We start from the raw sequence: 21,919 nt of genomic DNA, 5'->3' as shown, positions 1-21,919 counted from the left end.
CAATATCCCTCCTGAACTGCGGTGCCCAGAACTGTACACAATATTCCAGGTGAGGTCTAACCAATGCAGAATAGAGAGGTACAATTACATCCCTCGATCTTGACACTATACTCCTATTGATACAACCCAGAATCGCATTGACTTTCTTGGCTGCCGCATCACACTGCTGACTCATATTTTGCATACATTCCAAATGCTGTGAATTCTCTATAATTGGAGATAGATTTTCACATTCAAATTTAACAGCAGAAAAAATTGCTAAAAATATTGTTGCAGTGGAATTTAAAGTCTCAGGTGACAGTTGGATACCTCAATCAGAAGTACCCAAGAAGCAGAAGGCTCATGTTTGACCTCACCTGACCCCACGCAAATAAGGAAAACAACCTAAAGATATTAATTTTGGATAAAAATGGCTTCTGGTTCAGTCCATGTGATTTTTCTAATCATATACACTGATCCCCAAGGAATTTTCTATCAGATGGCAACAACCAGCACTTTGATGAATCCCCCCTCCTACAACAGCCCTCACCTGTCTGCTTTTAAAACTTACGATGCCACTTGGTTTTTGTTTTATTTTTAAAATTTCCTTTACTTTTAAAATTTTTTTGTTCAAGTCAATACATTAACACTTACTGTATGTTCATCCAGTTGTGTACACTTTTTTTCCTCTGCTCTACACAGTCATACCTTTCTTTTCCCCCCTGAGGCTACAGAATCATCATCTTTTAATTTTGTTTCCTGCTAAGTAGGGAGACCTTGAAAGAGTCGTGCTTTGTGGATCTGCATTTAGGTAAGAACACTGCTCCTTACCAGCTGTGGGAGAGGAAAGCTACATCTTCACAGGGTTCCCCCTGGCAGGAATGTGCATATTTAAATTCAGTCATCCCTTCCACATCGTGACTTTCCCCACTGCGGTTTAGATATATGGGTCAGCATAAGAAATTAAATGAGAATTTTCGAGGAGTTTTGTGGAAGCCGCAGATGACACAGAAAAAGTTTAGAAACTCAGAAATGCATAAAATGTATGTACAGTATTGTATAATGTCGACATATTTTATCTCTTTCAATACCATAAATATACACAATTTCTTTTTTAAAGTTAAAAGAAAAGAAAAAGGGAAATTTTTTAGACATTCTCTAATATGAAGGGAGGGCCAATTTTTTTTTTACACAGACTTCCAGATAGCGGGGGGGGGGGGGGGGCCATGCCCCTAACCCCAGCGATGTGGAAGAGATAATGGTAACCTCATTTTTAAAAACTAATTTCAAACAACAGCAATTAAGGCTTCTTCCTAGTTAAACTAAGAAGCCTTATTAAGCCCTTGCTGGCAATTAGTTTTTCAAAATTAGAATTGATTTTTAATGAACCACCTTTGCCATTGTTGGTTTAAATGTGCTATTTTAGGAAAGGAAAACAAACACATTTTTTGTTAATTCTCAGACTGAACTTAAGGGTACTTTTTTCCCCAAAAAATAAACAGATAAAAACTTCAGGACTCCAAAGGACAAAAAATTTCAGACTGGAAACTGGAGTGTAGCATTAACATTGAAGAGAGTAGGTGAACGGATATATCTCCAGAATTCGATACCGAATTATCCAAGCCTTCGCCAGCATGGCCAATTGGCCATGCTGGCAGGGGCTGATGAGAATTGTAGTCCATGAACATCTGGAGTGCCATAGGTTTGCCACCACGGCACTAGAGGCTAGTGTAGCATGACACCCTTACTCACAAGGAGCCCAGCACTGCCTCAAAGGATGGTGGGTGGTGAGATATTCTACTGGTCTGAGTTGAGGGTGCACAATAGAGAATCTTTGTAAACATGAGGAAAGAAGCAAAAATGTATAATTAACCTTCAAAAAACTTCCAGGCCTTGTGGTTCTTCTCAGCCGCAGAGTCGTCCAAAACTTTAGAGGAAATCACTGCCATGGGTACATGCAAAAAAGCAGAAACAAAGGAGCATGGGTGGTCTAACCACATGTAATCTTTATTGCCCATAGATGTTAGGACTGAAGCTTTCCTAGAAGCCTCTGGTTTGGGAACACCTTCCTCCACTCCCTACATGGAAGGAGATGATTGTCATTACAGGATGGGAATAAAAAAGGCCCTCCTTATAAATACATTCCTAGATCAACTCCACTGTAGGCTGTGACTGATTTGGCAGAGGCCAGCAGGGAAGTTCACATCACCCTTTCCAGAATCAGAGTGTGTCATCTGGAAGCAGGGAGCCAGGAGCCTGATCCTCCAATGGCAGCAGGTGTGCGTGCATTCAGTCCGCTCCCACCCAGTGGTGGGATCCAAACATTTGAGTAACAGGTTCCCATGGTGGTGGGATTCAAACTGTGGCGTAGTGCCAATGGGGCTGGGTGGGGCACGACGTGGGCGTGGCCAGGCATTCCGGGGGTGGGGCATTCCTGGGCGGGCCTGTGGCAAAAACGCAGCCACTGCGCCGGTCCTTGGGTGGGAAACGAATGCACGGAGGCGCAGGCTGCCATGCATGCCGGTGCATCTCCTGCTAGACTGCTTCAAGTTCTGCGTGCTACTGCTGAGAGGAGGGGCGTCACTAAGGCAAAAATCACGCGACAAAATCACCAATTAGTAACCCCCTCTCGGCACACACAAAACAAATAATTAGCAGTCCCTGCTCGCAGTCCTGTAAGAACCTTGCTGGATCCCACCTCTGTTCTGCACTTATGGCATTTAACAGGCAACATCCATCTTCACCCAAAAATCCCGCAGCAGGGGTGGCCAACTGTTTACGCCATCGTGCCATAAAATCAAAAGGGTGCCACTCCAACACCTATTGGTTTGCCTCTCCTTCCCAGTGTTTTAGAGCATCTTTGCCTTCAGCCTAGGTAGGTAGAGAGCAGGCGGCAGCCATACAGGCGGATGGGCAGGTGTGGTAGGCCTAACTCTGCGTCAGAGCCCAGCCTGAAGACTCTCGCCTCCTCACAGGGTACACAAGTCCCTCCTGCCTGCACACAGGCCCTTCTGCATACTGGCAAGGGGCACTGGCAGGGCTTGGGCTGTCCTTTTGTGCTGGGTCAGCACAGTTGCTCAGAAGCTGCAGGCTGGCAGTTTCCCTCCTTTGCTAGGCCCTTCGTTCACCCCAGTGTTGTGCCCACTGACGGAGTACATCGGCTGCCCTGCCACTGCCTCTGCTGGCCCACCTGCCACCTTCTTTCCAAGACAGCAACTGTCAGGAGCACAGACAGCCCAAACCACAAGTGACATCTACCCATGAAACCGCAAGCCGGCCCCAGAGGTATTCATAGACAAGAGTTCAGCTTACCTATTCATCTAAGCTGGCTGCAAGACAGAAGCAAGTAAAAAAACCTTATTAAAAACAGTTAGTTTCACATTTCTGAGATTACATAGAAAGAAACACTTGGGAAGTTCATAAGGCTCCAAAGAGAACTGTGGCATGTTCAGCATAATTGCCCACTGCGAGTGGCAGAGCTAGGGGAAACTGCACCTGGGGTGCCTGTGCACCCCGCACCCCTGCTGTGGCATCGGCTGCCACCCCACCCCCCGGAACACTCCCACCACTCCTCCTCTGCCCAGGGCATTGCACCTCCCCATGGGCGCTACGCCACTGCCCACTGCCCTGTTCGTAGTGAGGCAGGAATTACCCATCAGCTGGCTTTTTCCTTGCATCCGGGAGGTGGGGGCAATGTTTCATGGGTTCTCTATCACGCTTTTTAAAAAATATATAATCTTTAATTTTTATCTTTAATTTAACCACTATATCAGACTATCGATCTAGCAACAAAAAAGGTGAATGTAATAATAATAACAACAACAACAACTATTAAAGAAAAGTGGTGGGAAGTGAGGAGGAGAGTGACGGCGGTGGGGTGCAAACTACAAAACAGCAAAAAGAAAAAGGGGAAAGAGAGAAGCGTGCAAAGCAGCGTGAGAGAGTGGGGGGTGCAAGACGAGGTGGCTGGCTGCGAGTGAAGGGAAGAGGCCCAGGGCAAAGCTGTGCCCCCTGGCAAATCTGCCTGCTCTGGCAGCAAAACAAAATATATGCTATAAGTGGATTTGCTGGCTATGGAGAAAGTGAAAAGTGAAAGCAAGGCTAGAAGAAATCCTTCAGTACAAAAAATCTTGCTGTGGTGGATGTTTGCCTCCACCATGCAGCAAACACCTTGAGTGTAACTGGCCGAAGTTCCCTTCATCAGGTGTCTGTCAGGTATCTGATGAAAAGAACTTTGACTCGTGAAGTTTCTATCCCCAAAATCTTCCTGGTCTCCAAGGTGTCGCCAGACTCTACTGTATGGAGAAAGCAGCTGTTTTGACTGGGAACTGGCCAAAAGGCTAACCATTGCCTCCACTCCTGTGCCCCCCCCCCCCCCGCCCCTCTGCGGTTGCACTTCAGTGAAACGTCAGCCACCTGTGCCTCTCATCCCGTCTGGCCAAATGCACTTCGCTCTGATGCAGAATCTCACAAGATTAATGAAAAAAATTTTTTTAACTAACATGAAAGTTTTCAAAGATCTCAAGGCCCCAGTATACAAATTTGTTTTTCTGCTTGATCAAAATGAGTGGGCTCAGCGGGTGGCAGAAAACGTGCCAGCAGAATGATGGAATCGAAAGCCACAAACATCTCTATGTTTTAGTGTTTGGCTGTGTAAGTTGTCCTATGCAGGGCTGTTGTTGAACACCTGCTTCAGCCTGGCATAACGAGGTCAGAACAAGGAGTCACCATCTGATGTCACAGACTTTTCTTCTTCATCACAAACAAAGGCACTCAAATGATGCAGACAAATTCAAATACCAAACTAGCTAATTATAACTTTCTGAAACATCACGTTATTTGGGCTGGGGAGCCAAACCGTCCAGACTGGTACAAGAGACACACATCTACTTGCCACTAATGCTGACCAGTTTCATGCCCTGACTAACCAACCCAGCGAAGACACCTGGGCATTCTTTGGAACAGGTGAGTTTTTCTTTTTTTCCCCCCTGCAGCATTCCTGGAGGACAGCGTTCTGCATGTTTTCCTTCGGTACAAATTGCCTGCCCCTCAAGAACATCTACTCCACCATGCACAAAGCCAGGATGGGACTCTGACTTGTGGCAAATAAATAAAATTATCATCTTTGTGTCTGAAAAGTGAACATATATCTAGACAAGAGGGTCATAAACTTTCTTCACGTACAGACTCTGCTGCACCCAAATTCCCTCCAAACTAGAGTCAATTGATCTCACAAATGCACAGCATGTTAATAGATATTTTGTAAGGCAATATCAATTCTCAGCAGTTTTGTACATATCTTGGACAAATTTTCCCTTTTTTCTGGATGTATTTGATATACAGACACAAACAACAAGACCCAAAGGACAGACTGCAGAAAGAGTTGGTATTTTCTCACCTTGGACTTCAGTAGATGCACTCCCATTTGACCACGCTGTCCACCTGTTTCTGTGTTTTCCAATCTCCTGGACTTTGCAGATATAGTGCCCCTGATCTGTTTCCTGGAGATTCAAGATTAAAAATTTGTACACTGTCCTTTGTCTTTCCTCCAGAAGTAGTAGCCTCTGCTTATAGAAGTGACGCGTGTAGTTTCCATAGTATTGGACTACCCCGTATTTAGTCATTTTGATCATCAAATACTCTTGGGCAGGTGGGAGGGTGAAAACCCAACGGACAGCCAGCAGGCTCTGAGTCTGTCTCCTCTGAGAAATGTGGCAAAACAGGGTGGCATTTTCTCCAACCATGTACTGCACTTTGGGTCCTGGCGAGACGGTCACATTCAGAGCTTCACAGACATCTGTGAAGGAAAGAAGGAGTAGTCGTTTAGATTTATACCCTGCTTTTCTCTCCTACAAGGAGTCTCAAAGGGTCTTACAAACTCCTTCCCCACAACACACAACTCATGAGGTAAGCGGGGCCAAGAGAGTTCTGAAGAACTATGACTAGCCCAAGGTCACCCAGCAGGCTTCCTGTGGAGGAGTCAGGAATCAAACCCTCATCTGCACTGCATCACGCTGACACTCCAAACAAATCATCTAAGACGACGACCACAATGTTGAGAAGGCAAGTGATCACTACACACACCAAACTTTACCCTTTATGGGGGCTCAGAGAAGGGCTGCTGGGCTCAAAATCTCCCATGCAGGCTGCATGTTTTATTTCGAGGATGTCACACTTCCCAGCTCTCACGCTCCACCCCAGAATATCAATTGTCAGCAGCAAAAAAAAAAGGTTAAATCCGTTATCAATTTGTATTGTTAGAAGCACTTTCAAGGACGTAGGTAAGGGGGGTTCCCGAGTTTAACCCCCCATTATATGTCCGAAGCTCTGCAACCCGTTAGTGTTTTTTTTATTTTTAAGTGTTTTTTCAGTTTCTGGCCTGCAGGGTGCGCAGTTTTTAGGCTAGCAACACCAACCTTTCAGGGTACCTTTAGGAGACTCTCCTGATGATACCACCTAAGTTTGGTTCAGGGGGTCCAAAGTTATGAACTCCCAAAAGGGGTGCCCCATCCCCCATTGTTTCCAATGGGAGCTAATAGATGAGGGCTACACCTTTGAGGGTCCATAACTTTGGACCCCCTGAACCAAACTTCACCAAACCTGGATGGTATCATCAGGAGAGTCTCCTTAAGATACCCCGAAAGTTTGGTGCTGCTAGCTTAACAATTGCACCTCTGACAGCAGGCAGCCCCCAAATTTCCCCAGATTCTCCTTTTAAATCCACCCCCTTCGGCATGGATTTAAAGGGAGAATCTGAGGTCCCCAGTTTAAACATTGAAAGTGATGCTGTTTCAGGGTGGGGGATAATCCACCCCCAAACAGCATCACTTTCAATGTTGTTTTAACTGGGGACCCCAGATTCTCCCTTTAAGGTGAATTTAAAAGGAGAATCTGGGCTCCCTAGTTTAAACACCATTGAAAATGATGCTGTTTGGGCGTGGATTCCAGCATCACAGCGGCCGCTCACGGGGAGGGGTGGGGCGCAAAACTCAGATTTTGCACTGGGCTCCATTTTCCCAAGCTTCGCCACTGCCCAGAGGGGAGTGCAGAAGGGACTGCCAGCTGGGAGCCCAGCCGTTGGGAGGGGGGCAGGGGAGTCTGCCGTCCCTGGCCTCGGAGAGCGGCTTTTATAAGCACTGAGGCCAGAGGCGGGGCATGGTCACACCCCCAGGGTTGGGTGGGGGCGTGGCCCCGCCTCCCAAACCCACCCCATAAAAAATCTATACCTACGTCCCTGAGCACTTTGCATCGATTTGTAATAGTTCCTTGAAATCTCATTTGCTGATCTGATAATAATGCCAATGGAAAGGCTCCTGATAAATCATATTTGAGGACAAACCAGGTTTCTTGGAAAATCAAACTGTGAATCCTTCCTCCTCCCAGAAGCTACTGAGACCAATGCTAGAGCTTGACAAATTTTCTCCAATTTAAGGAGCCATCCCCAAATGTAGGTAGACCAGCGATAGCGAACCTTTTCGAGACCGAGTGCCCAAACTGCAACCCAAAAGCCACTTATTTATCGCAAAGTGCCAACATGGCAATTTAACCTGAATACTGAGATTTTATTTATTTATTTATTTATTTATTGTTTCGATTTATAAACCGCCCCATCCCCTGGGGGCTCTGGGGTTTTCACATATACAATTAATTAAATCGATAACAACAATATAATACTAAAAACCATTAAAAACTACTTAAAAACAGCGGTTAGCATCATAATAGGTGCCCTATTATGGCCAATTCAATTTAGATCACCCCAGTAAAAGAAAAAGGGAGGGGTCAGGTTCCTCTCTGGGAGGATAATAGGTGGTAAAGTGAAACAGATGGTATGTGCAAGAAGATATAGGGGGGGAAGGAGAGGGGGAGGGGGAAGGGGGCTTACTCCGCCACTGGACTTACCCTAAAGGCCCGGTGGAACAACTGAACGGTCTTACAGGCCTCAAGGATCCTCATCAAGGTCCCGCAGGGCCCGGACAGCTGGAGGGAAGAGTGTTCCACCAGGCTGGGGCTAGAGTCGCAGCTGTCCTGGCCCGTGTGGAGGCTACAGCCTATCATCGAGGGGCCAGGAACTCAGCAGAATTGGCCTCCGCTGATCGCAGAGGCCGAGTAAGCATATGGGGTAATGCGGTCCCTCAGATACGAGGGTCCCAGGTCACGTAAGTCTTTGTGCCAAGCAAAACTCACATTCCTTGAAGATGATTCGGAATTCCACTGGAAGCCAGCGCAGCTGGCGCATACGTGTTGAATATGATCACAGAAGGCGCCCTCTCAAGCAAACGCGCCGCTGCATGCGTTGGACCAGTTTCAGTTTCCAAATCAGGCGCTAAGGGAAGGCCCGCGTAGAGCGAAGTTAAGGTACGCCGCCTGGAGGTGACCGCCAGTACGGTAGTTTAGAAAAAACGGTTGGCTCCAAGGTGCGCATTACTCAGGAGTACGTTTGGTGGTAGTCGGTGGCTTTGCTTTGAAACAACTGTGCAACGCTTCGAATGGGTTAATCACGACCCTAGGAGGGTTAACTCAGAAGCAAGCTCCATTGCCAGAAACCTAGCTTACTCCCAGGTAAAGGATCACGCTTTAGTTCTTTCCATGAAAATCAGTCGGGTTTAACAGCGCTTAACAGGGTTACCTACATTGCTTCCGCAAAACTAGGTCTGAAGTTTAATGCTAATAATCTCCCTGAAATAATTATACTATTATCACATTGGGGGTCTGGCGGGGGAAGGGTGCGGGGGGGGGGGGAGAGGGAAGTAAAACTTTTGCTTTCTGAAACCCAATAACCCCACCACCACAAAAAGGCAGTCAAGGAAGGTAATCCTAAGCAAGAATGCTGTGCGAGGGGTGGGATAACTTCAGGAAAGCTACATTTGTGGAGCAGCCACATCCTCCTGCACACGCCATCACTGCACTTGACTTCCCACAAAAATGCAACAAGAACAGAAAAACAAAAGCATGGAGAATATTTTGAAATGGTCCTCTCTGTCCCAATATCATTTGTCCCTGTCAGAATGGCCCCAATTCTGACAGGAGGGAGGGATGCTCCTCTCCCTTTCCTGCCAGTTGGTCGGAGCCTGGTTTAGCTCAGTTCTTTATCGGTGTGAAATGCCTTTTATCTTTTATACTTTTGCTTTGATCCTGTGGTGGGATTGGCATTGGCGAGCTCTCCAGGGACTCCTTTGCAAGATCTCTCCTCCTCGCCTCTGGGCTCCCAGGCAATAAAAGCCCCATCATTCTCTGTGAGGAGGAGGGCCCTTAACAAACAAGTTCACCTTAATAGGGGCTAGTGCCCGAATCCCACCACTGCACCTGCCCTGCTCTTTTAGCAGACACACTCCTCCCAACACGTAGCCACTCACCTGGACTGCTGCTTTTTAATCCTACCCCCAAAGTTTCAGTTTGATCCCAAAAGTTACACGTCAAGAGAAGCATGACAGCCTCCAGTCTCCCAAGCTTTGTGGGGGATGGGGAGGTACTTGTGGGGCAGTAGATGGTACTTACAGCAAATCAGGTCGACTCAAGAGGACCTCCCTGAAGCTCAGCCCCAGCCGGCAGAGCGCCTTATGCACGGTCAGCCTGTGCAGCATGATTCCCAATGCTGGCAGCCGCCTCTGGCTGGGGGAGGGGGGAAGGGGAGGGGGAGATGACAGCATGCGTGCCCACAGAGAGGGCTCTGAGTGCCGCCTTGGGCACTCATTCCATAGGTTCGCCATCACGGAGCTAGACTAACGTTTCAGCCATCAAGGGTTTTTAATGGCCTCATTTTTCTAATTGTTACTACTACAAAAAGTAATCCTAACATTCTCAGAGTTTTCACGACGAAAAATCTTACCTCTAACCCTACTCTCCCCAATTTATCATTACTTCATTATTGCTTTTAACACCTTAATTTTAAGAGTTCCTCAGGATTCCTAGAACGAATGAGATGGAACAAGGGTGACTCTAGAAATAACAAGGAACACTGTGGTCCAAAATTCTAGTACGTGGCTGAGGCCTTATTTTTTTCTCATTTTTCTCCTGATACTCTGCTCCTCCATAACCCTCCCACTGCCTTTAACAACGATTCATAGCACAACATATAAGTCCATTTCCCAGCTGATGTTTCAGTGACAATTTAGGTTCTATAGTTTCTATCCCGCCAGCCTTCACTCATTCATCCCCATTCATTTAAATTGTTAATGGTTTTAATTGGCATGAGTTTAAATTAATTTATATCTGAATTGTTTACACGGTTTTGTAAATGTTGGAAACTGCCCCAAGCCTATATTGGCAGGGGCAGTGTATAAATCTAATGAAATAAAAATGAAATAAAGTAATTCTGTTATCGTGCCCATGTTAGGTCCCTGGATCGTAACCCAATAAATGAAATCTGGAGGTTTACTCAGCAGTGTTTATTGATGAGGTAGATCAGGCACATTAACTTGGCAAAGCCAGTTCTAACAAAATGGGCATCTCAGGTCCCGTATGCCCTCCCTGGAGTCCCCCCTCCCATATTCCCAGGGAAATCACCTGGTGCCTGGGCTATGGGTGTGCCGATAGCATTGGAGCCACCTGGCTTCCTGCCCACAAGATAACAGTCGTAACTCTTTTCTCACGAGACAGGCATGTCAGGGGAGGCCTGCTTCTCTAACAAGCGTGCAAAGCTATAAAACTCAGATAAAGGAAAGAATGCATAGATGGCAATGGTTACATATAACAGAGCTTGTTACCTATGTCAAAGAAAGCATTTGGTTACGTATCAAAGCTGATTACATGACATCCATCTTAACCAGACAAGCACCATCCTGACACCACGGGCGTTGCAATTCAACAAATGTCCACCTCAATTAATTGGAAATTTATCACATCATGTACATTTTTTAAACAGTAATTCTTTTCCCCCTTTCTGCAGCAGCTTCAGTCACACGCCTTCTCCATGGAAGGCTCCAAAAGGCCTTCTTCTCACCTGTAGCAGGAGATACATCTTGTTTGTTAACAACATGGCTATAACTCAACATAAATAATCCTTATCTTCCCCTTTCCGGCGTCTCTCTGAAACTGCTCCCACAGCTACTGTTAGCTGTCTCCCTTCCCCTTCTGCTACCCGTCTTGTGCAACCATCAAATCATTCCCCTGATAACTTGAGAGAATCAGAATATAAAAATTTGGCACTTTGTATAATTTCATATCCTCCATAAACATCCTTCCCTATTAAAAAACATAGGTTTTTAATGAACTTCTTTCACACATCCAAACATCATGTGCACAGAGAGATAATCAAACAAACAGGAAAACCTCAATGAGAAAACAAGGGGGCAAAAGCCTAAAAATGCTGAAAGGAGAAAAATAAATATTCACTGGATTATTCTAAATAAACCGTTATTATTAAAATGTGTAGGACTATATGAAATGACTCATTTCTTGACACCTTATTTCCAGGATCTCCCCTACAGTTCTCACCATTCTTATATTTTACAGAACTAGGATTGCTCCTGATATGTGAATGACCCATTGACAGAAATATGCATGAATTTTCAGCGGTGATTATACAACGTGTTGATTTTCACCTGTTGGTGTGCAAAGATGCTACTGAAGTACTAAAAGGAGACACTCCTACGAGGAGATACCCCCTCAATAAGTGTATATCACATGATATCTACTTGCCCCAAATAGTCCATCTGAGAACCAGATCTATGATCTCACATATCCAGATGGCTGCAAGCTATCATTTACCTCCTCGCTCTTCCTCCAAGAATCTCAGGAAATAGCACCAACAGAAAGACTTCAATAAAAAATGTTTATCTCTTAGAATGAGTGAAATTTCTCAAGGCAAGGATTTTAACCCTCAAAATGTTTAGCATGAAAAAGTCTGAGAACTTTTTCAGTTTTTCTAACAGAAATTTTGGGAAATTTTGGGGAGTACCTGGGAAGGCGGAAACCTGCTGTAGTGTACACATACACAACAGTTTCAGGGTTACTGTAAACTTATATAATGTTAGCAACAATAAATATGCTACAATACATTTAATAACACATTATTAAAGAGATCAAGCATATTGAAATATGCCAGTAGATCTCAAACATAACAGTAAAACTATCTGCTGTGACTTTATGAAAGAGTTTCTGTCCAGATAATACATCTAATTTTGTCTACTACATGGTTTGTTTTCTACCTTCAAATTTGATTTCCCCCCCCTGCTTCCTAGACAGCAAAATGTAAATATATGTATGGTGTAAGGTGCAGCAATTTGCAAGCATTGAGTATGCTTGCAATTCTTTTCCTAGAATATGAAGATATTTATACTGCTAAATTATATAAATATGCCAAATAATACAGTTTTCAGTGCTAAGCTATAAATTACACTTTTGATTGTTAAATTAGTTTTAAAAAATACATTTGAGAGGAATGGAAATTTTGCACAGGTTGTTGTGGGTTTTCCAGGTTGTGTGCCATGGTCTGAGTGTGTGCTCCTCATGTTTCACAGGCCTTTATGGCTGGCATCTTCAGAGGCATGTGAGGGTGTTTTGTCTGCCTCACAGGTGGAGGAGGGTGAGGCACATTTGCATGTGTCCGGGTGGAGTCCATTTGCAATTGCATTTGGATTTGCAGCTGCACCTGTAATTGCATTAGCATGTGTCTGGATGGAATTCGTTTGAAGTTCAATTTGAATGTCTCTGATTTTTGCTTTTGGTATTTTTGGCTATTGGTAGCCAGGTTTTGTTGATTTCCAAACTGTCTCCTTTTTGTTGAAACTGTCCTTGTGTTTGTGGATTTCACAAAAGATGCCTTCACAAAAGATCCTATGTTTAGCTTGGTTTAGAGAATGTTCAGTTACTGCTTGGTTTACTGCAGGTGAAATGTTAGGAGCAAAAACTACCAGACCACGGCCACACAGTCCTCAAAACCCACAACAGCCAGTTGATTCCAGCTATGAAAGCCTTCAACAATACATTGAATTTTCCACACAATTCAATGTTTCCCAAATTTTCATTTTTTTTCCCAGAAGAGAAAAAAGCGGGGGAGGGGGGATATTTTTTACCATGGTTGTGAAATTTCCCCAAATTCTCCATGTCTACTCAGGACACTGCCAGTTTCAGTGGAGTAAGTACACAGAGGCTGTTTAATTCTTTCTGCTCACTGGCATTTGTGGGATCTAAGTCAGTCAAGTTGTTTCTGTCCCACAGGTAGGAAAGGAAACAGACAGGATTTTTCGACCAGAAAAAATGCTTTTTAAAAATTCTTTGCCTATTATTCTTCCACTGCCTATCCTAGTCTTCAGAGCTGCCTTTTCAGTAGAAATAAAACCAGACAGCAGGTATCACCCCAAAGGTGGTTTCAGAGGGTCATTATGTTGGTCTGCAGTCCAGTAGCACTTGTAGGTCTCTAAAGATTTTTGGGGATGGGCGGGGGGGGGGGGGGGGGGGGGGAGAGGGTATAAACCTCTGAGAGTCAAAAGCTTCCCTTGCTGGATGAATCCCCAAGTGAGCCTCCCCTGAGGGCCAGCCACCCCAGTCCAAGCTTTTAACCACTATACCATGCTGCCCCATGAACATCTACTGCACACATAATGCCAAAAACAGTTGTGAAAAGCAGATGGTGGCGCAACACTGAAATATGAGGGAATTAAAGGCCTATGTTTTAAGTGTAACACACAAACTTCCACGTAAACAAGGCAGACCGCAAAATGGATTTTCTCGGTCCCTGTTGCCACCGGTGGGATGAAGGAAAAAAGAATGCCATTCCAATACTGTGAAGCCAAATGAGTTTTGGCAAAGACATCTAAGTATCTTTATTGATGGCACTGCTTTTCCACCTTAATTTATTGTTTCCAATTAAGGAGGCAATTAAAGGCAGGATACCTGGATAAAGGGCGGGGAGGTGTTGAATACCCCCAGAAAGGAAAATTACTGGGCCCTGCCAACATTTGGCTTTCCAGTCACCTGCTCATAAGGCACACAAGAGATCAGAGCTGCTGGGAAGCTGCCCCACATATCTTGCAGACACAATTCCAGGTGCCCACGGTCTGTGGCAAGGTCCCTGGCAAGCCCACATAGAGGCCACTGTTTCCACAGTGTCTCACAATGGATAAGGCCATTGGTCTGATATTTGGAAAACCTTCCTGTTAAATCCTGAGCATCCTTCCTCTGGCTGCAACATCAGGTGCCAGCTGGGAGTCAGTGTGGAGTAGTGGTTATGAGCAGTGGCTTTGAACCTGGAGAACTGGGTTTGATTCCCTGCTCCTCCACCTGAAGCCTGCAGGGTGACCTTGGGCCAGTCATGGTTCCTGCAGGACTCTCTCAGCCCCACTGACTTCAACAGGGGTCTGTTGTGGGGAGGGAAAGGAGTTTGTCAGCTGCTTTAAGGCCCCTTGCGGTTGAGAAAAGCGGGACATAAATCCAAAGCTGTCTTCCACATGAAGCCCTGCCGGGTGCCTTTGGGCCAGTCCCAGTTCTCTCGGAACTCTCTCAGCCCCACCACCCGCCCCACAAGGTGCCTGTTGTGAGGAGGGGAAGAGAAAGGGAAAGGAGTTCGTAATATAAACCCCAACTCTTCTTCTACTCTTAGGGCCAAATGGGAGATGACCACAGAACACCCCCATCCCCCACTCCGAGGGACCCCCGGCCCTCGACACGGCTTGCAAATGCAACAGTTCCACCAAGTCTTACTCAGGGTCAGAACTGGGGGTGGGGGCGACACTGGACTTTCCCCTCCAAGATGTTTCCCCCCCCCCCAGCACCACCCCCGAAATGCTTCGTGCCCCCCCCCCCCGCTGCCTTCCCAAAAGCTGCCCCCTCCCCCCCCCCCACGCGGCCCGTGCCCACACCTGGCTGGAGCTGCCAACCCGGCGGGAGTTTCCTGGAGGGTGGGGAGAGGCGGGGGCTCCGGAAGGCCTTCCAGCCCGCCCCCCTCTCTCTGCAGCTGCCCTTTTCTCTTGGTGGGGGGTGGGGTGGGGGGCATGAGCAGGCCAGAAGACCTCCGGGCCCCCCCGGGAGGCTGGCAAGCAGGGCGGAGGAGGTCGGGGGGGGGGGGCGCTCCTTCTCCCTTCTCCCTTCCCCCGCCCTCCCGCCCGGGCTCTTACCCGGCCAGCGCGCTCCGGCCACCAGCAGCAGCAGCAGCAGCAGCGACGGCGGCAGCCCAGGCGCCGCCACCCCCGCCGGGCCCCGCATCGCCCGCGAGCCGCAGCCACGGCCAGCCAGGCAAGCACAGGCGCCGCCGCCGCCCCTCGCCGCCCCTCGCCGCCCCTCCGGCCCAGCAGCAGCAGCAGCAGCAGGCGGAGGAGGAGGAGGAGGAGGAGGAGTCCGGCGGGCGGGCGGGCGGAGCGCGGGGGGGGGGGCTCGAGGGGGGGGGCTTTGCTGGGATGGATGCCCGGGGGGCGGGGGCGGGGGGTGGGCGGCCACCGAAATCTTCCAGGGCCAGGCGAAGGGATCCGTGGGTTGGGGGGCTGGCTGGGCGCCTCGGCGGTGGCTGCGGAGGAGGAGGAGGAGGAGTTTGGTTGCGGACCCCCCGCTCTGCTGAACCTTCCAGGGGGGCTCCGGGCGGCGGCGGCGGCGTCAGGTGGGGGAGTCCCCCAGATCCGAGTCTGCCTCTCTTCGCCACTCTCACGGTCCACGCTGCTCCCCGCATGTCCCCCGCATCTAAGGCTGGCGCCACCGCAGCCAGGTCCGCGAGAAGCACGTCTCATCCCCACGACCTGCCTGCCTGCCTGCCTGCCCCTGAAGATGCCAGACATGGGTGCGGGCCAGACATTACAAGCAAAGACTACCAGACCACGACGACTCACACAGCCCAGGAAACCCACAACAGCCACGGGAGCCTCCGATGATATATCGAATAAAGGCGTCTTCACGGGAACACTCAAGAAGCTGACTTATGCCGTCAAGGGCAGTGTTGCCTAGTCAGACTGGCGGCAGCTCCCCTAGGGTCTCCGGTGGAGGGCTTTCACATCACCTCATTCCCCAGTCCTGCAACTCGAGATGCCAGGTTTTGAGCCTGGGACGCTGCTGCCCACAGGCAAAATGGGGTAGAAAGCTGTGGGGTGCGTCTGCCCAGGAGGGCTTTGTTTGCCCTTAAACCAAATGCAGGTATGATTTAGAGCAGGGGTCCCCAAACTTTTTAAACAGGGGGCCAGTTCACTGTCCCTCAGACTGTTGGAGGGCCGGGCTAAAAAAAACGATGAACAAATTCCTATGCACAAATGACTGTAAAACATTTGATTTCACCTTTCAGCCTTTCTGTCATGGTCTATTTTTTAGAACAGTGACCAAAGTATGTCAAGTACAGGGTGGGCTCCAAATATTGTTGGGGAGGCTGTGGAATACCTTCCCCTGTAAAAAAAAAGCAGAACTTTCCCAATGAAGCATTCCATCTAACCCAGGATCAGGTCTCTTCCTGGGTTCTTTCCTCCCTAGCAGCCAGCGACGGCGGTACCCGCCAGCCTGGCTGATGCCAATGTGGAGTGAGTATGGAACAGAAAGCACTGAGAGCAACACATGGAGTAGCCGAGAGGGAAGGGCGGAGCAGGCGTTGCCACGTGTAAGGTTTCCAACTCTGGGTCAGAAAATTCATGGAGATTTGGGGGTGCAATCTGAGAAAGGCAGGGTTTGGGGTGGGGAGCTCACTGTCCAAAGTAGTCATTTTCTCTAGGAACTGATCTCTGTCACCTGGAGGTCCGCTGTAATTCTGGGACATCTCCAGGCCTCCCCTAGAGGTTGGCTACTCTTACATAGAGGTAGCATCCAAAAATATGTCTCCTGCCTGTGATCAGCAATGTTTAGAAAGCAGCAACTCCAGTCACAGAAAAAGAGCAGACCTGTGGGCATTGCCTTGTTGCATAGGCTGGTTGGGGAGAAAGGAGCCCAAGGGAGCCGATCTGGCAGACCCCGAAGGCCACAGGTATCTCCAGGGCTCTGTTTTCCCCCCAGCAGACCCAACAGTCAAAGCCACGGAGACCCATTCGCCGCCTACCACCCCGTCCCGCAGGGTGGGGGGTGGGGATCGCCCTGCTTGCTTTCCTCTGGCCTTGTTGGCAGGGGCACTGAGCAGAGGTGTGTGGCCCCATTCACAGGTTGTGGGGGGCCTGAAGGCAGATGAGCGACTGCAAGCACAACAACCCTCCCATGCGAGCCCTGCAGAAGCAGATGGCGAGACCTTGCCAGTTCTCGGGAAGCGCTGCGGGGCTGGGGAATCCAGGTGGATTCAGTGCCCTGTTCGCTCAAGTAGTCGTGGGTGACTGTGTGTTTTGGGGAGCGTGACATCTGTTGCCCCAGCCTCGAGATAGAAAACCTGCCCCGACTGGGGCTCAACAGTCACCTGTCCTCTCAAAAGCATGTTTGTTCTCATTCCCCCACCCCAAGCCTCAGGGCCGTCCTGGGCATCCAGGGACAGGAAATCCACACCCGCTTTGCTTCCCTCCCCGCTGACTGAAGAGGAGTCGCCCTCCTTCGTGCTGGTGGTGGGGCGGGCGAGCTCCTTGCGCCAGAGGGGCCGATTCCTCCTCTCCCTCGAGCCCCCACTGCACGTGAATGGAGCCATTGCAGCCATGTCTGGCGGGCCAGATAAATGCCTTCAGGGGGCCACATTTGGCCCCCAGGCCGTAGTTTGGGGACCCCTGATTTAGACGCTTGAAACACTAAAGCAGCATTTGAAATATTTTAAGAGTTCAGTAAAAAACTTGGAGACGTATGAACACGTTTTCATACCCAAGGATTCGATATGGAAATGTGGTGGAGATGGCTTTTAGGCCATGTAGGGGCTCTATGGATACCCATTTATTCGCCATCAATACTGCTGTAGTGTTTTGGAATCTAATTTTAATTGCTGTATTGTTTTCGATCGATGTCATTCAGTCATGTTTGTAAGCCACCACGAGACCAGCCTTGGCTGGGATAGGGCAGGGTATTAAATTTAATACATTGACATTTTAAAAATGATAAAATAATATTGTTTCTATTTCAGACCTCTTTGCAGACTGGCCTTCCTCCATTGAGGCTTTTCAGCAAAAAGCGGTGTGTGGAGAACATCCTGCCATGAGACCCCAAAGGTTCCGGGTCCGACTCAAACGCACACTCACACACACCCCACCCCCGCAACGGCAGGGCCATTGATATCAGGTACCACCGCTTAGGAGACCCGTCAGACAACGCCTGCCTTTCCTTGGGCGGGTAAGCAAGCTGGCACTTCATTTCAAAAGCAGCTCTTGATGTCTGCCCGAGTTGTGTTCCCTCACCGACCTTCATTCCACACATGACAGATGACAGTTGGTTGTCAGACCCTGTGGTTGCCACCTTTCTTTCCCCTCCCCACAACAGACACCTTGTGAAGCAGGTGGGCCTGACAGAGTTCTGAGCAGACTGTGACTGTCCCAAGGTCACCCAGCAGGCTTCATGTGCAGGAGCAGGGGAAAATAACCCCTTTCACCAGATTAGAGTCTGCTGCTCACACGGAGGAGTGGAGAATCAGACCTGCTTATCCAGATTAGAGTCTGCCTCTACACCATACTGGCCTGGAGATCTCCTGGAATCCTAGCTGATCTCCAAATAAAAGAGATCAATTTCCTTGGACCAAAAGGCTGCTTTGAAGTGTGAACTCTGTAGCATGCTATAGCATTACATTGTCACTGAGCTCCCTTCCCTCCCCAGAACCTGCCCTCTCCAAGCTACACCCTTCGATCTCCAGAGATGCCCCAACCTGGAGTTGCCAACCCTGTCTGGACCCCTTCATACAAAGTGATTCCCTTCCACAGTTCCGGCAGCCATCTGCCCCATTTGGGCTGATAGCCCACTTGTCTGTGGTTAACCACGTGTTTTCTGCCTCTTACGTGCATGGCAGTATTGTCACATGTGTCCGTCATGTGCCCGTCTTGTACAAATAGAGCTTCCCCTCCCCCCTCCCTCTTTTTTTGCAACACCACAATTCCACAGAGCATGCTCTAAACCTAGAAATCCCCTGGAGCAGCTTCAGGATAGGGAAATGCTGTGCAGAGGAGCCATTTGAGCAGGGCCTGGCGGCTAATCATAGTGTTCACATTCCTCTTGCAATAACACATGCTTCTCATCATGCAGGGAGGCCTCCTCTCTCCCCTCATTTAATCTGAGAATAGACTGAGGCCGTTCTTTCCTTTTCCAGCATTAAATTTAGGATTGGAATTCCAGTCCACCCCATACTTAGTGTTTTGACTCACTGGAGCCCTCTCTTCTGGCAAGCGACCCTCTGGCTCAGGAGGTGTTCCAGTTGGATCATGGAATGAGGATTCTCTCAAGCAGTTCCCTTCATGTCATTGCAACATGCTCGACTTCTCTGTCCAATCTCCTTCCAAATCTAAAGAAAGGTGTTTTCAGCTTCAACGGCTGCAGGCTGCTGATTGCCATGCGGTCATCATACACGTATCTGGATTATGCATTGGAGGATTATTCAGTTTTGGAATCAGGCTTGTAAAGTGATTTTAAAAAAAAAAGATGAAACAAAAAAGGCACCAAGCCTCTGTCATTTGTGCAACAACCACAAAAGGAGAAGCCGATGACCAAATAAATACAGTTATTACCCATTTCTTTCTGAAGTGAATGACCATCCGGTTTAGCAAGGTCAAACAGAGTTCAGAGGGAGTGAAATGCTCACTAGCTAGGAAGTTGTTATGGAAGCTTTCTGGTCATCACAGTCAAACGTTAGTTGATGTTCTCATGTCATCTCCTGAGCTTACTTTGTATTTTTAAATTTACTTAGTGGGCCTGCTGTTTTATCTGGACTGTCTTCTCTGGTATCGATTTATGCTGCTTTTTGTTTTTTATAACCCTTGTGATAGGGAATAGTATCTGAATCAGGCTTCCTTTTGACTACCAACATGGTTGTGAATTGATTCTATCTCAATAAAGGAAGTTTTAATTATATATTGTATCCCCAACACCTCACTCTATTCAGTTTCTCTCTGTGCATTATCAAGGAATGCCCACCCCCAGGGGCTGCCTGGAGATCTCCTGGTGTTTCAAATGATTTCCAAACTGCAGAGGTCAGTCCCCCGGGAGAAAGTGGCAGCTTTGGAGGGCATTATACCTCGCTGAGGCCCCTCCCCTCCTCAAGCCGCACCCTCCCTAGGATCCACCCCCCAAAATCTCCAGCTATTTCTCAAACCTGAGTTGGGAGCCCTAAATACCAGAACAGAAGAGTAGCCATGCCGGGTCAGGAAGTCTAGGGTTGCTGCACACGGATAGGCCGTGGCAAACCGTCTCTTGCCTCGTAAACCCTCCGGGGCACCGTGAGTCAACTGTGACTTGACATCACCGTCTTCCACCATAAGTGTCCGCAACAGAGATTTCTCAGTCTTGACTCTCCAGTGAAGCCATCATCTCTCTTGCAGCCTAAAGAAGTCATCAAAATGAGCGCCTTTTCTCATTTTTCCATGAAATTCTGTAAGATTTCTAACATCTCCAGAGTCGGAGCTACTGGAGTTTGAAGGAGCGCAAAGTACAAAATGATGCCTCCCATATATTTATTTTTATTTATATACACATATATAGTCAGTGTATGGTATATAACAGTAGGATAAATTGTGTTGAGGTCTGAATAATAATATTTTTCCATTATCTTACCAATCTATTATGTATGAATAATTACATTTTTGACACTTGTCTGAGTAGGAGACTTCCCTTGTTTCCTGCTGCTCCTGGGACTAGGAGGTGGACAGTGGATTCCAACCAAGAGAGAAGAGATTTCAAATAACTTAGGAAGAACTTCCTGACAGTCAGGGCTGTTTGACAGTGAAATTCGCTGCCTCGGAGCGTGGTGGAGTCTCGTTCTTCGAAGGTTTTTAAATAGAAGCTGGATGGCCATCTGTTGGGAGTGCATTGATTGTGTATTCCTGCACGGCAGGGGCTTGTACTGGATGTGATCTATTCCAACTCTATGATTCTATGAATCCTGTTTTTCCTTTCATGTTAATTGCTGGGATGCCATTTTCATTTGCGGAATCCATTCCTTTGCCCTGGAGATTATTGTAGTTTAAGCTACCTAATAGGAACTGCTAAAGGGAAGTGCCTAACAGGAGGCTTCATTTGATGTATTCCCGCAGATATCTTCTGCCCTGGAAAACCAAGCAAGCCCCTTTTGATAAGCTCATTCTTTTCTTTAACATGTGCATATGGGACTTTATTATTTATACTAGCGTGGCCCGGCCACGCGTTGCTGTGGCTTATTGTGGTGAAATGGGAAAGGAACAGTAGCAGCAAATCAATTGCACAGGCCAGCAGTACATGCTCATGCAAACATGCAGCCTGATACTTAAAGTTCAGCGTCAGTGATGTGTGTGCCCGGTGATTCCTTTGGGGAATGGAAAGGCACCCCCCCCACACATCTAGGGCTGGCTGGTCATGATCCTTTTACTCTTCTGGAGTAAGTTTGGTTGGTGGCAATGGGTGTCGCTTCTGAGGAAACTCCTCTGACGGGTGCGCGCAAGACGCAGCCATTCAAAAGTAGTGTCACGTGTTGCTGTACCCCATTTGTTTACTCCTGAGTAATGCGCGGCTCTGGTTTTTCTTAACTGTAACTGCAGTATTCAGGGAATCTAGGCTGGCTGGCTCCTTTCCCTCCCGTCTCCTTTGCAAGTCGCCTCTCTCACTCTCTTCCCTCCCTCCCTTCTTCTTCCTTTTGCATGCCACCTCTCCCTCCCTCCCTTCCCTTTCCTCTCCGCTAGGGTGGGTGGGTTGCATCAAGATGCTGGGCCCCTGCCTCCCTCCCTTTGCATGCAACCCTCACTGTCTCCCTCTCTCACTTCTCTTCCCTTGCATGCCACCCTCCCCCTCCCTCCCTTCCCTTTCCTCCGCTTAGGGTGGGTCATATCAAGATGCTGGGCCCCCCTGCCTCCCTCCTCCCTTGCATGCCACCTCCCTCACTCTCTTCTCCTCCCTCACTTCTTTCTTCCTCTTTGCATGCCACCCCTCTCCTCCCTTCCCTCTTTCCTCTCCTCAGCTTAGGGTG

At 48.2% G+C, this 21,919-nt stretch overlaps 1 protein-coding gene across 1 annotated transcript in view; it reads right to left on the bottom strand.

Moving 5' to 3' along the window:
• Positions 1-15,207, bottom strand: part of VSTM4 (V-set and transmembrane domain containing 4) — a 40,729-nt gene extending 25,522 nt beyond the window's left edge. Inside the window, 3 exon segments of the mRNA XM_048506137.1 lie at positions 1,853-1,921; positions 5,378-5,776; positions 15,033-15,207. Of these exon segments, the coding sequence (XP_048362094.1) occupies positions 1,853-1,921; positions 5,378-5,776; positions 15,033-15,120 (556 nt within the window). The 5' untranslated portion in view covers positions 15,121-15,207.
• Between the last annotated feature and the right edge of the window lie 6,712 nt (positions 15,208-21,919).

Source organism: Sphaerodactylus townsendi, linkage group LG08 (assembly GCF_021028975.2).
Source record: "Sphaerodactylus townsendi isolate TG3544 linkage group LG08, MPM_Stown_v2.3, whole genome shotgun sequence".
Taxonomy (NCBI): domain Eukaryota; kingdom Metazoa; phylum Chordata; class Lepidosauria; order Squamata; family Sphaerodactylidae; genus Sphaerodactylus; species Sphaerodactylus townsendi.
The sequence above is the reverse complement of the archived record's forward strand: the minus strand, read 5'-3'. Positions and strand labels throughout refer to the sequence as shown.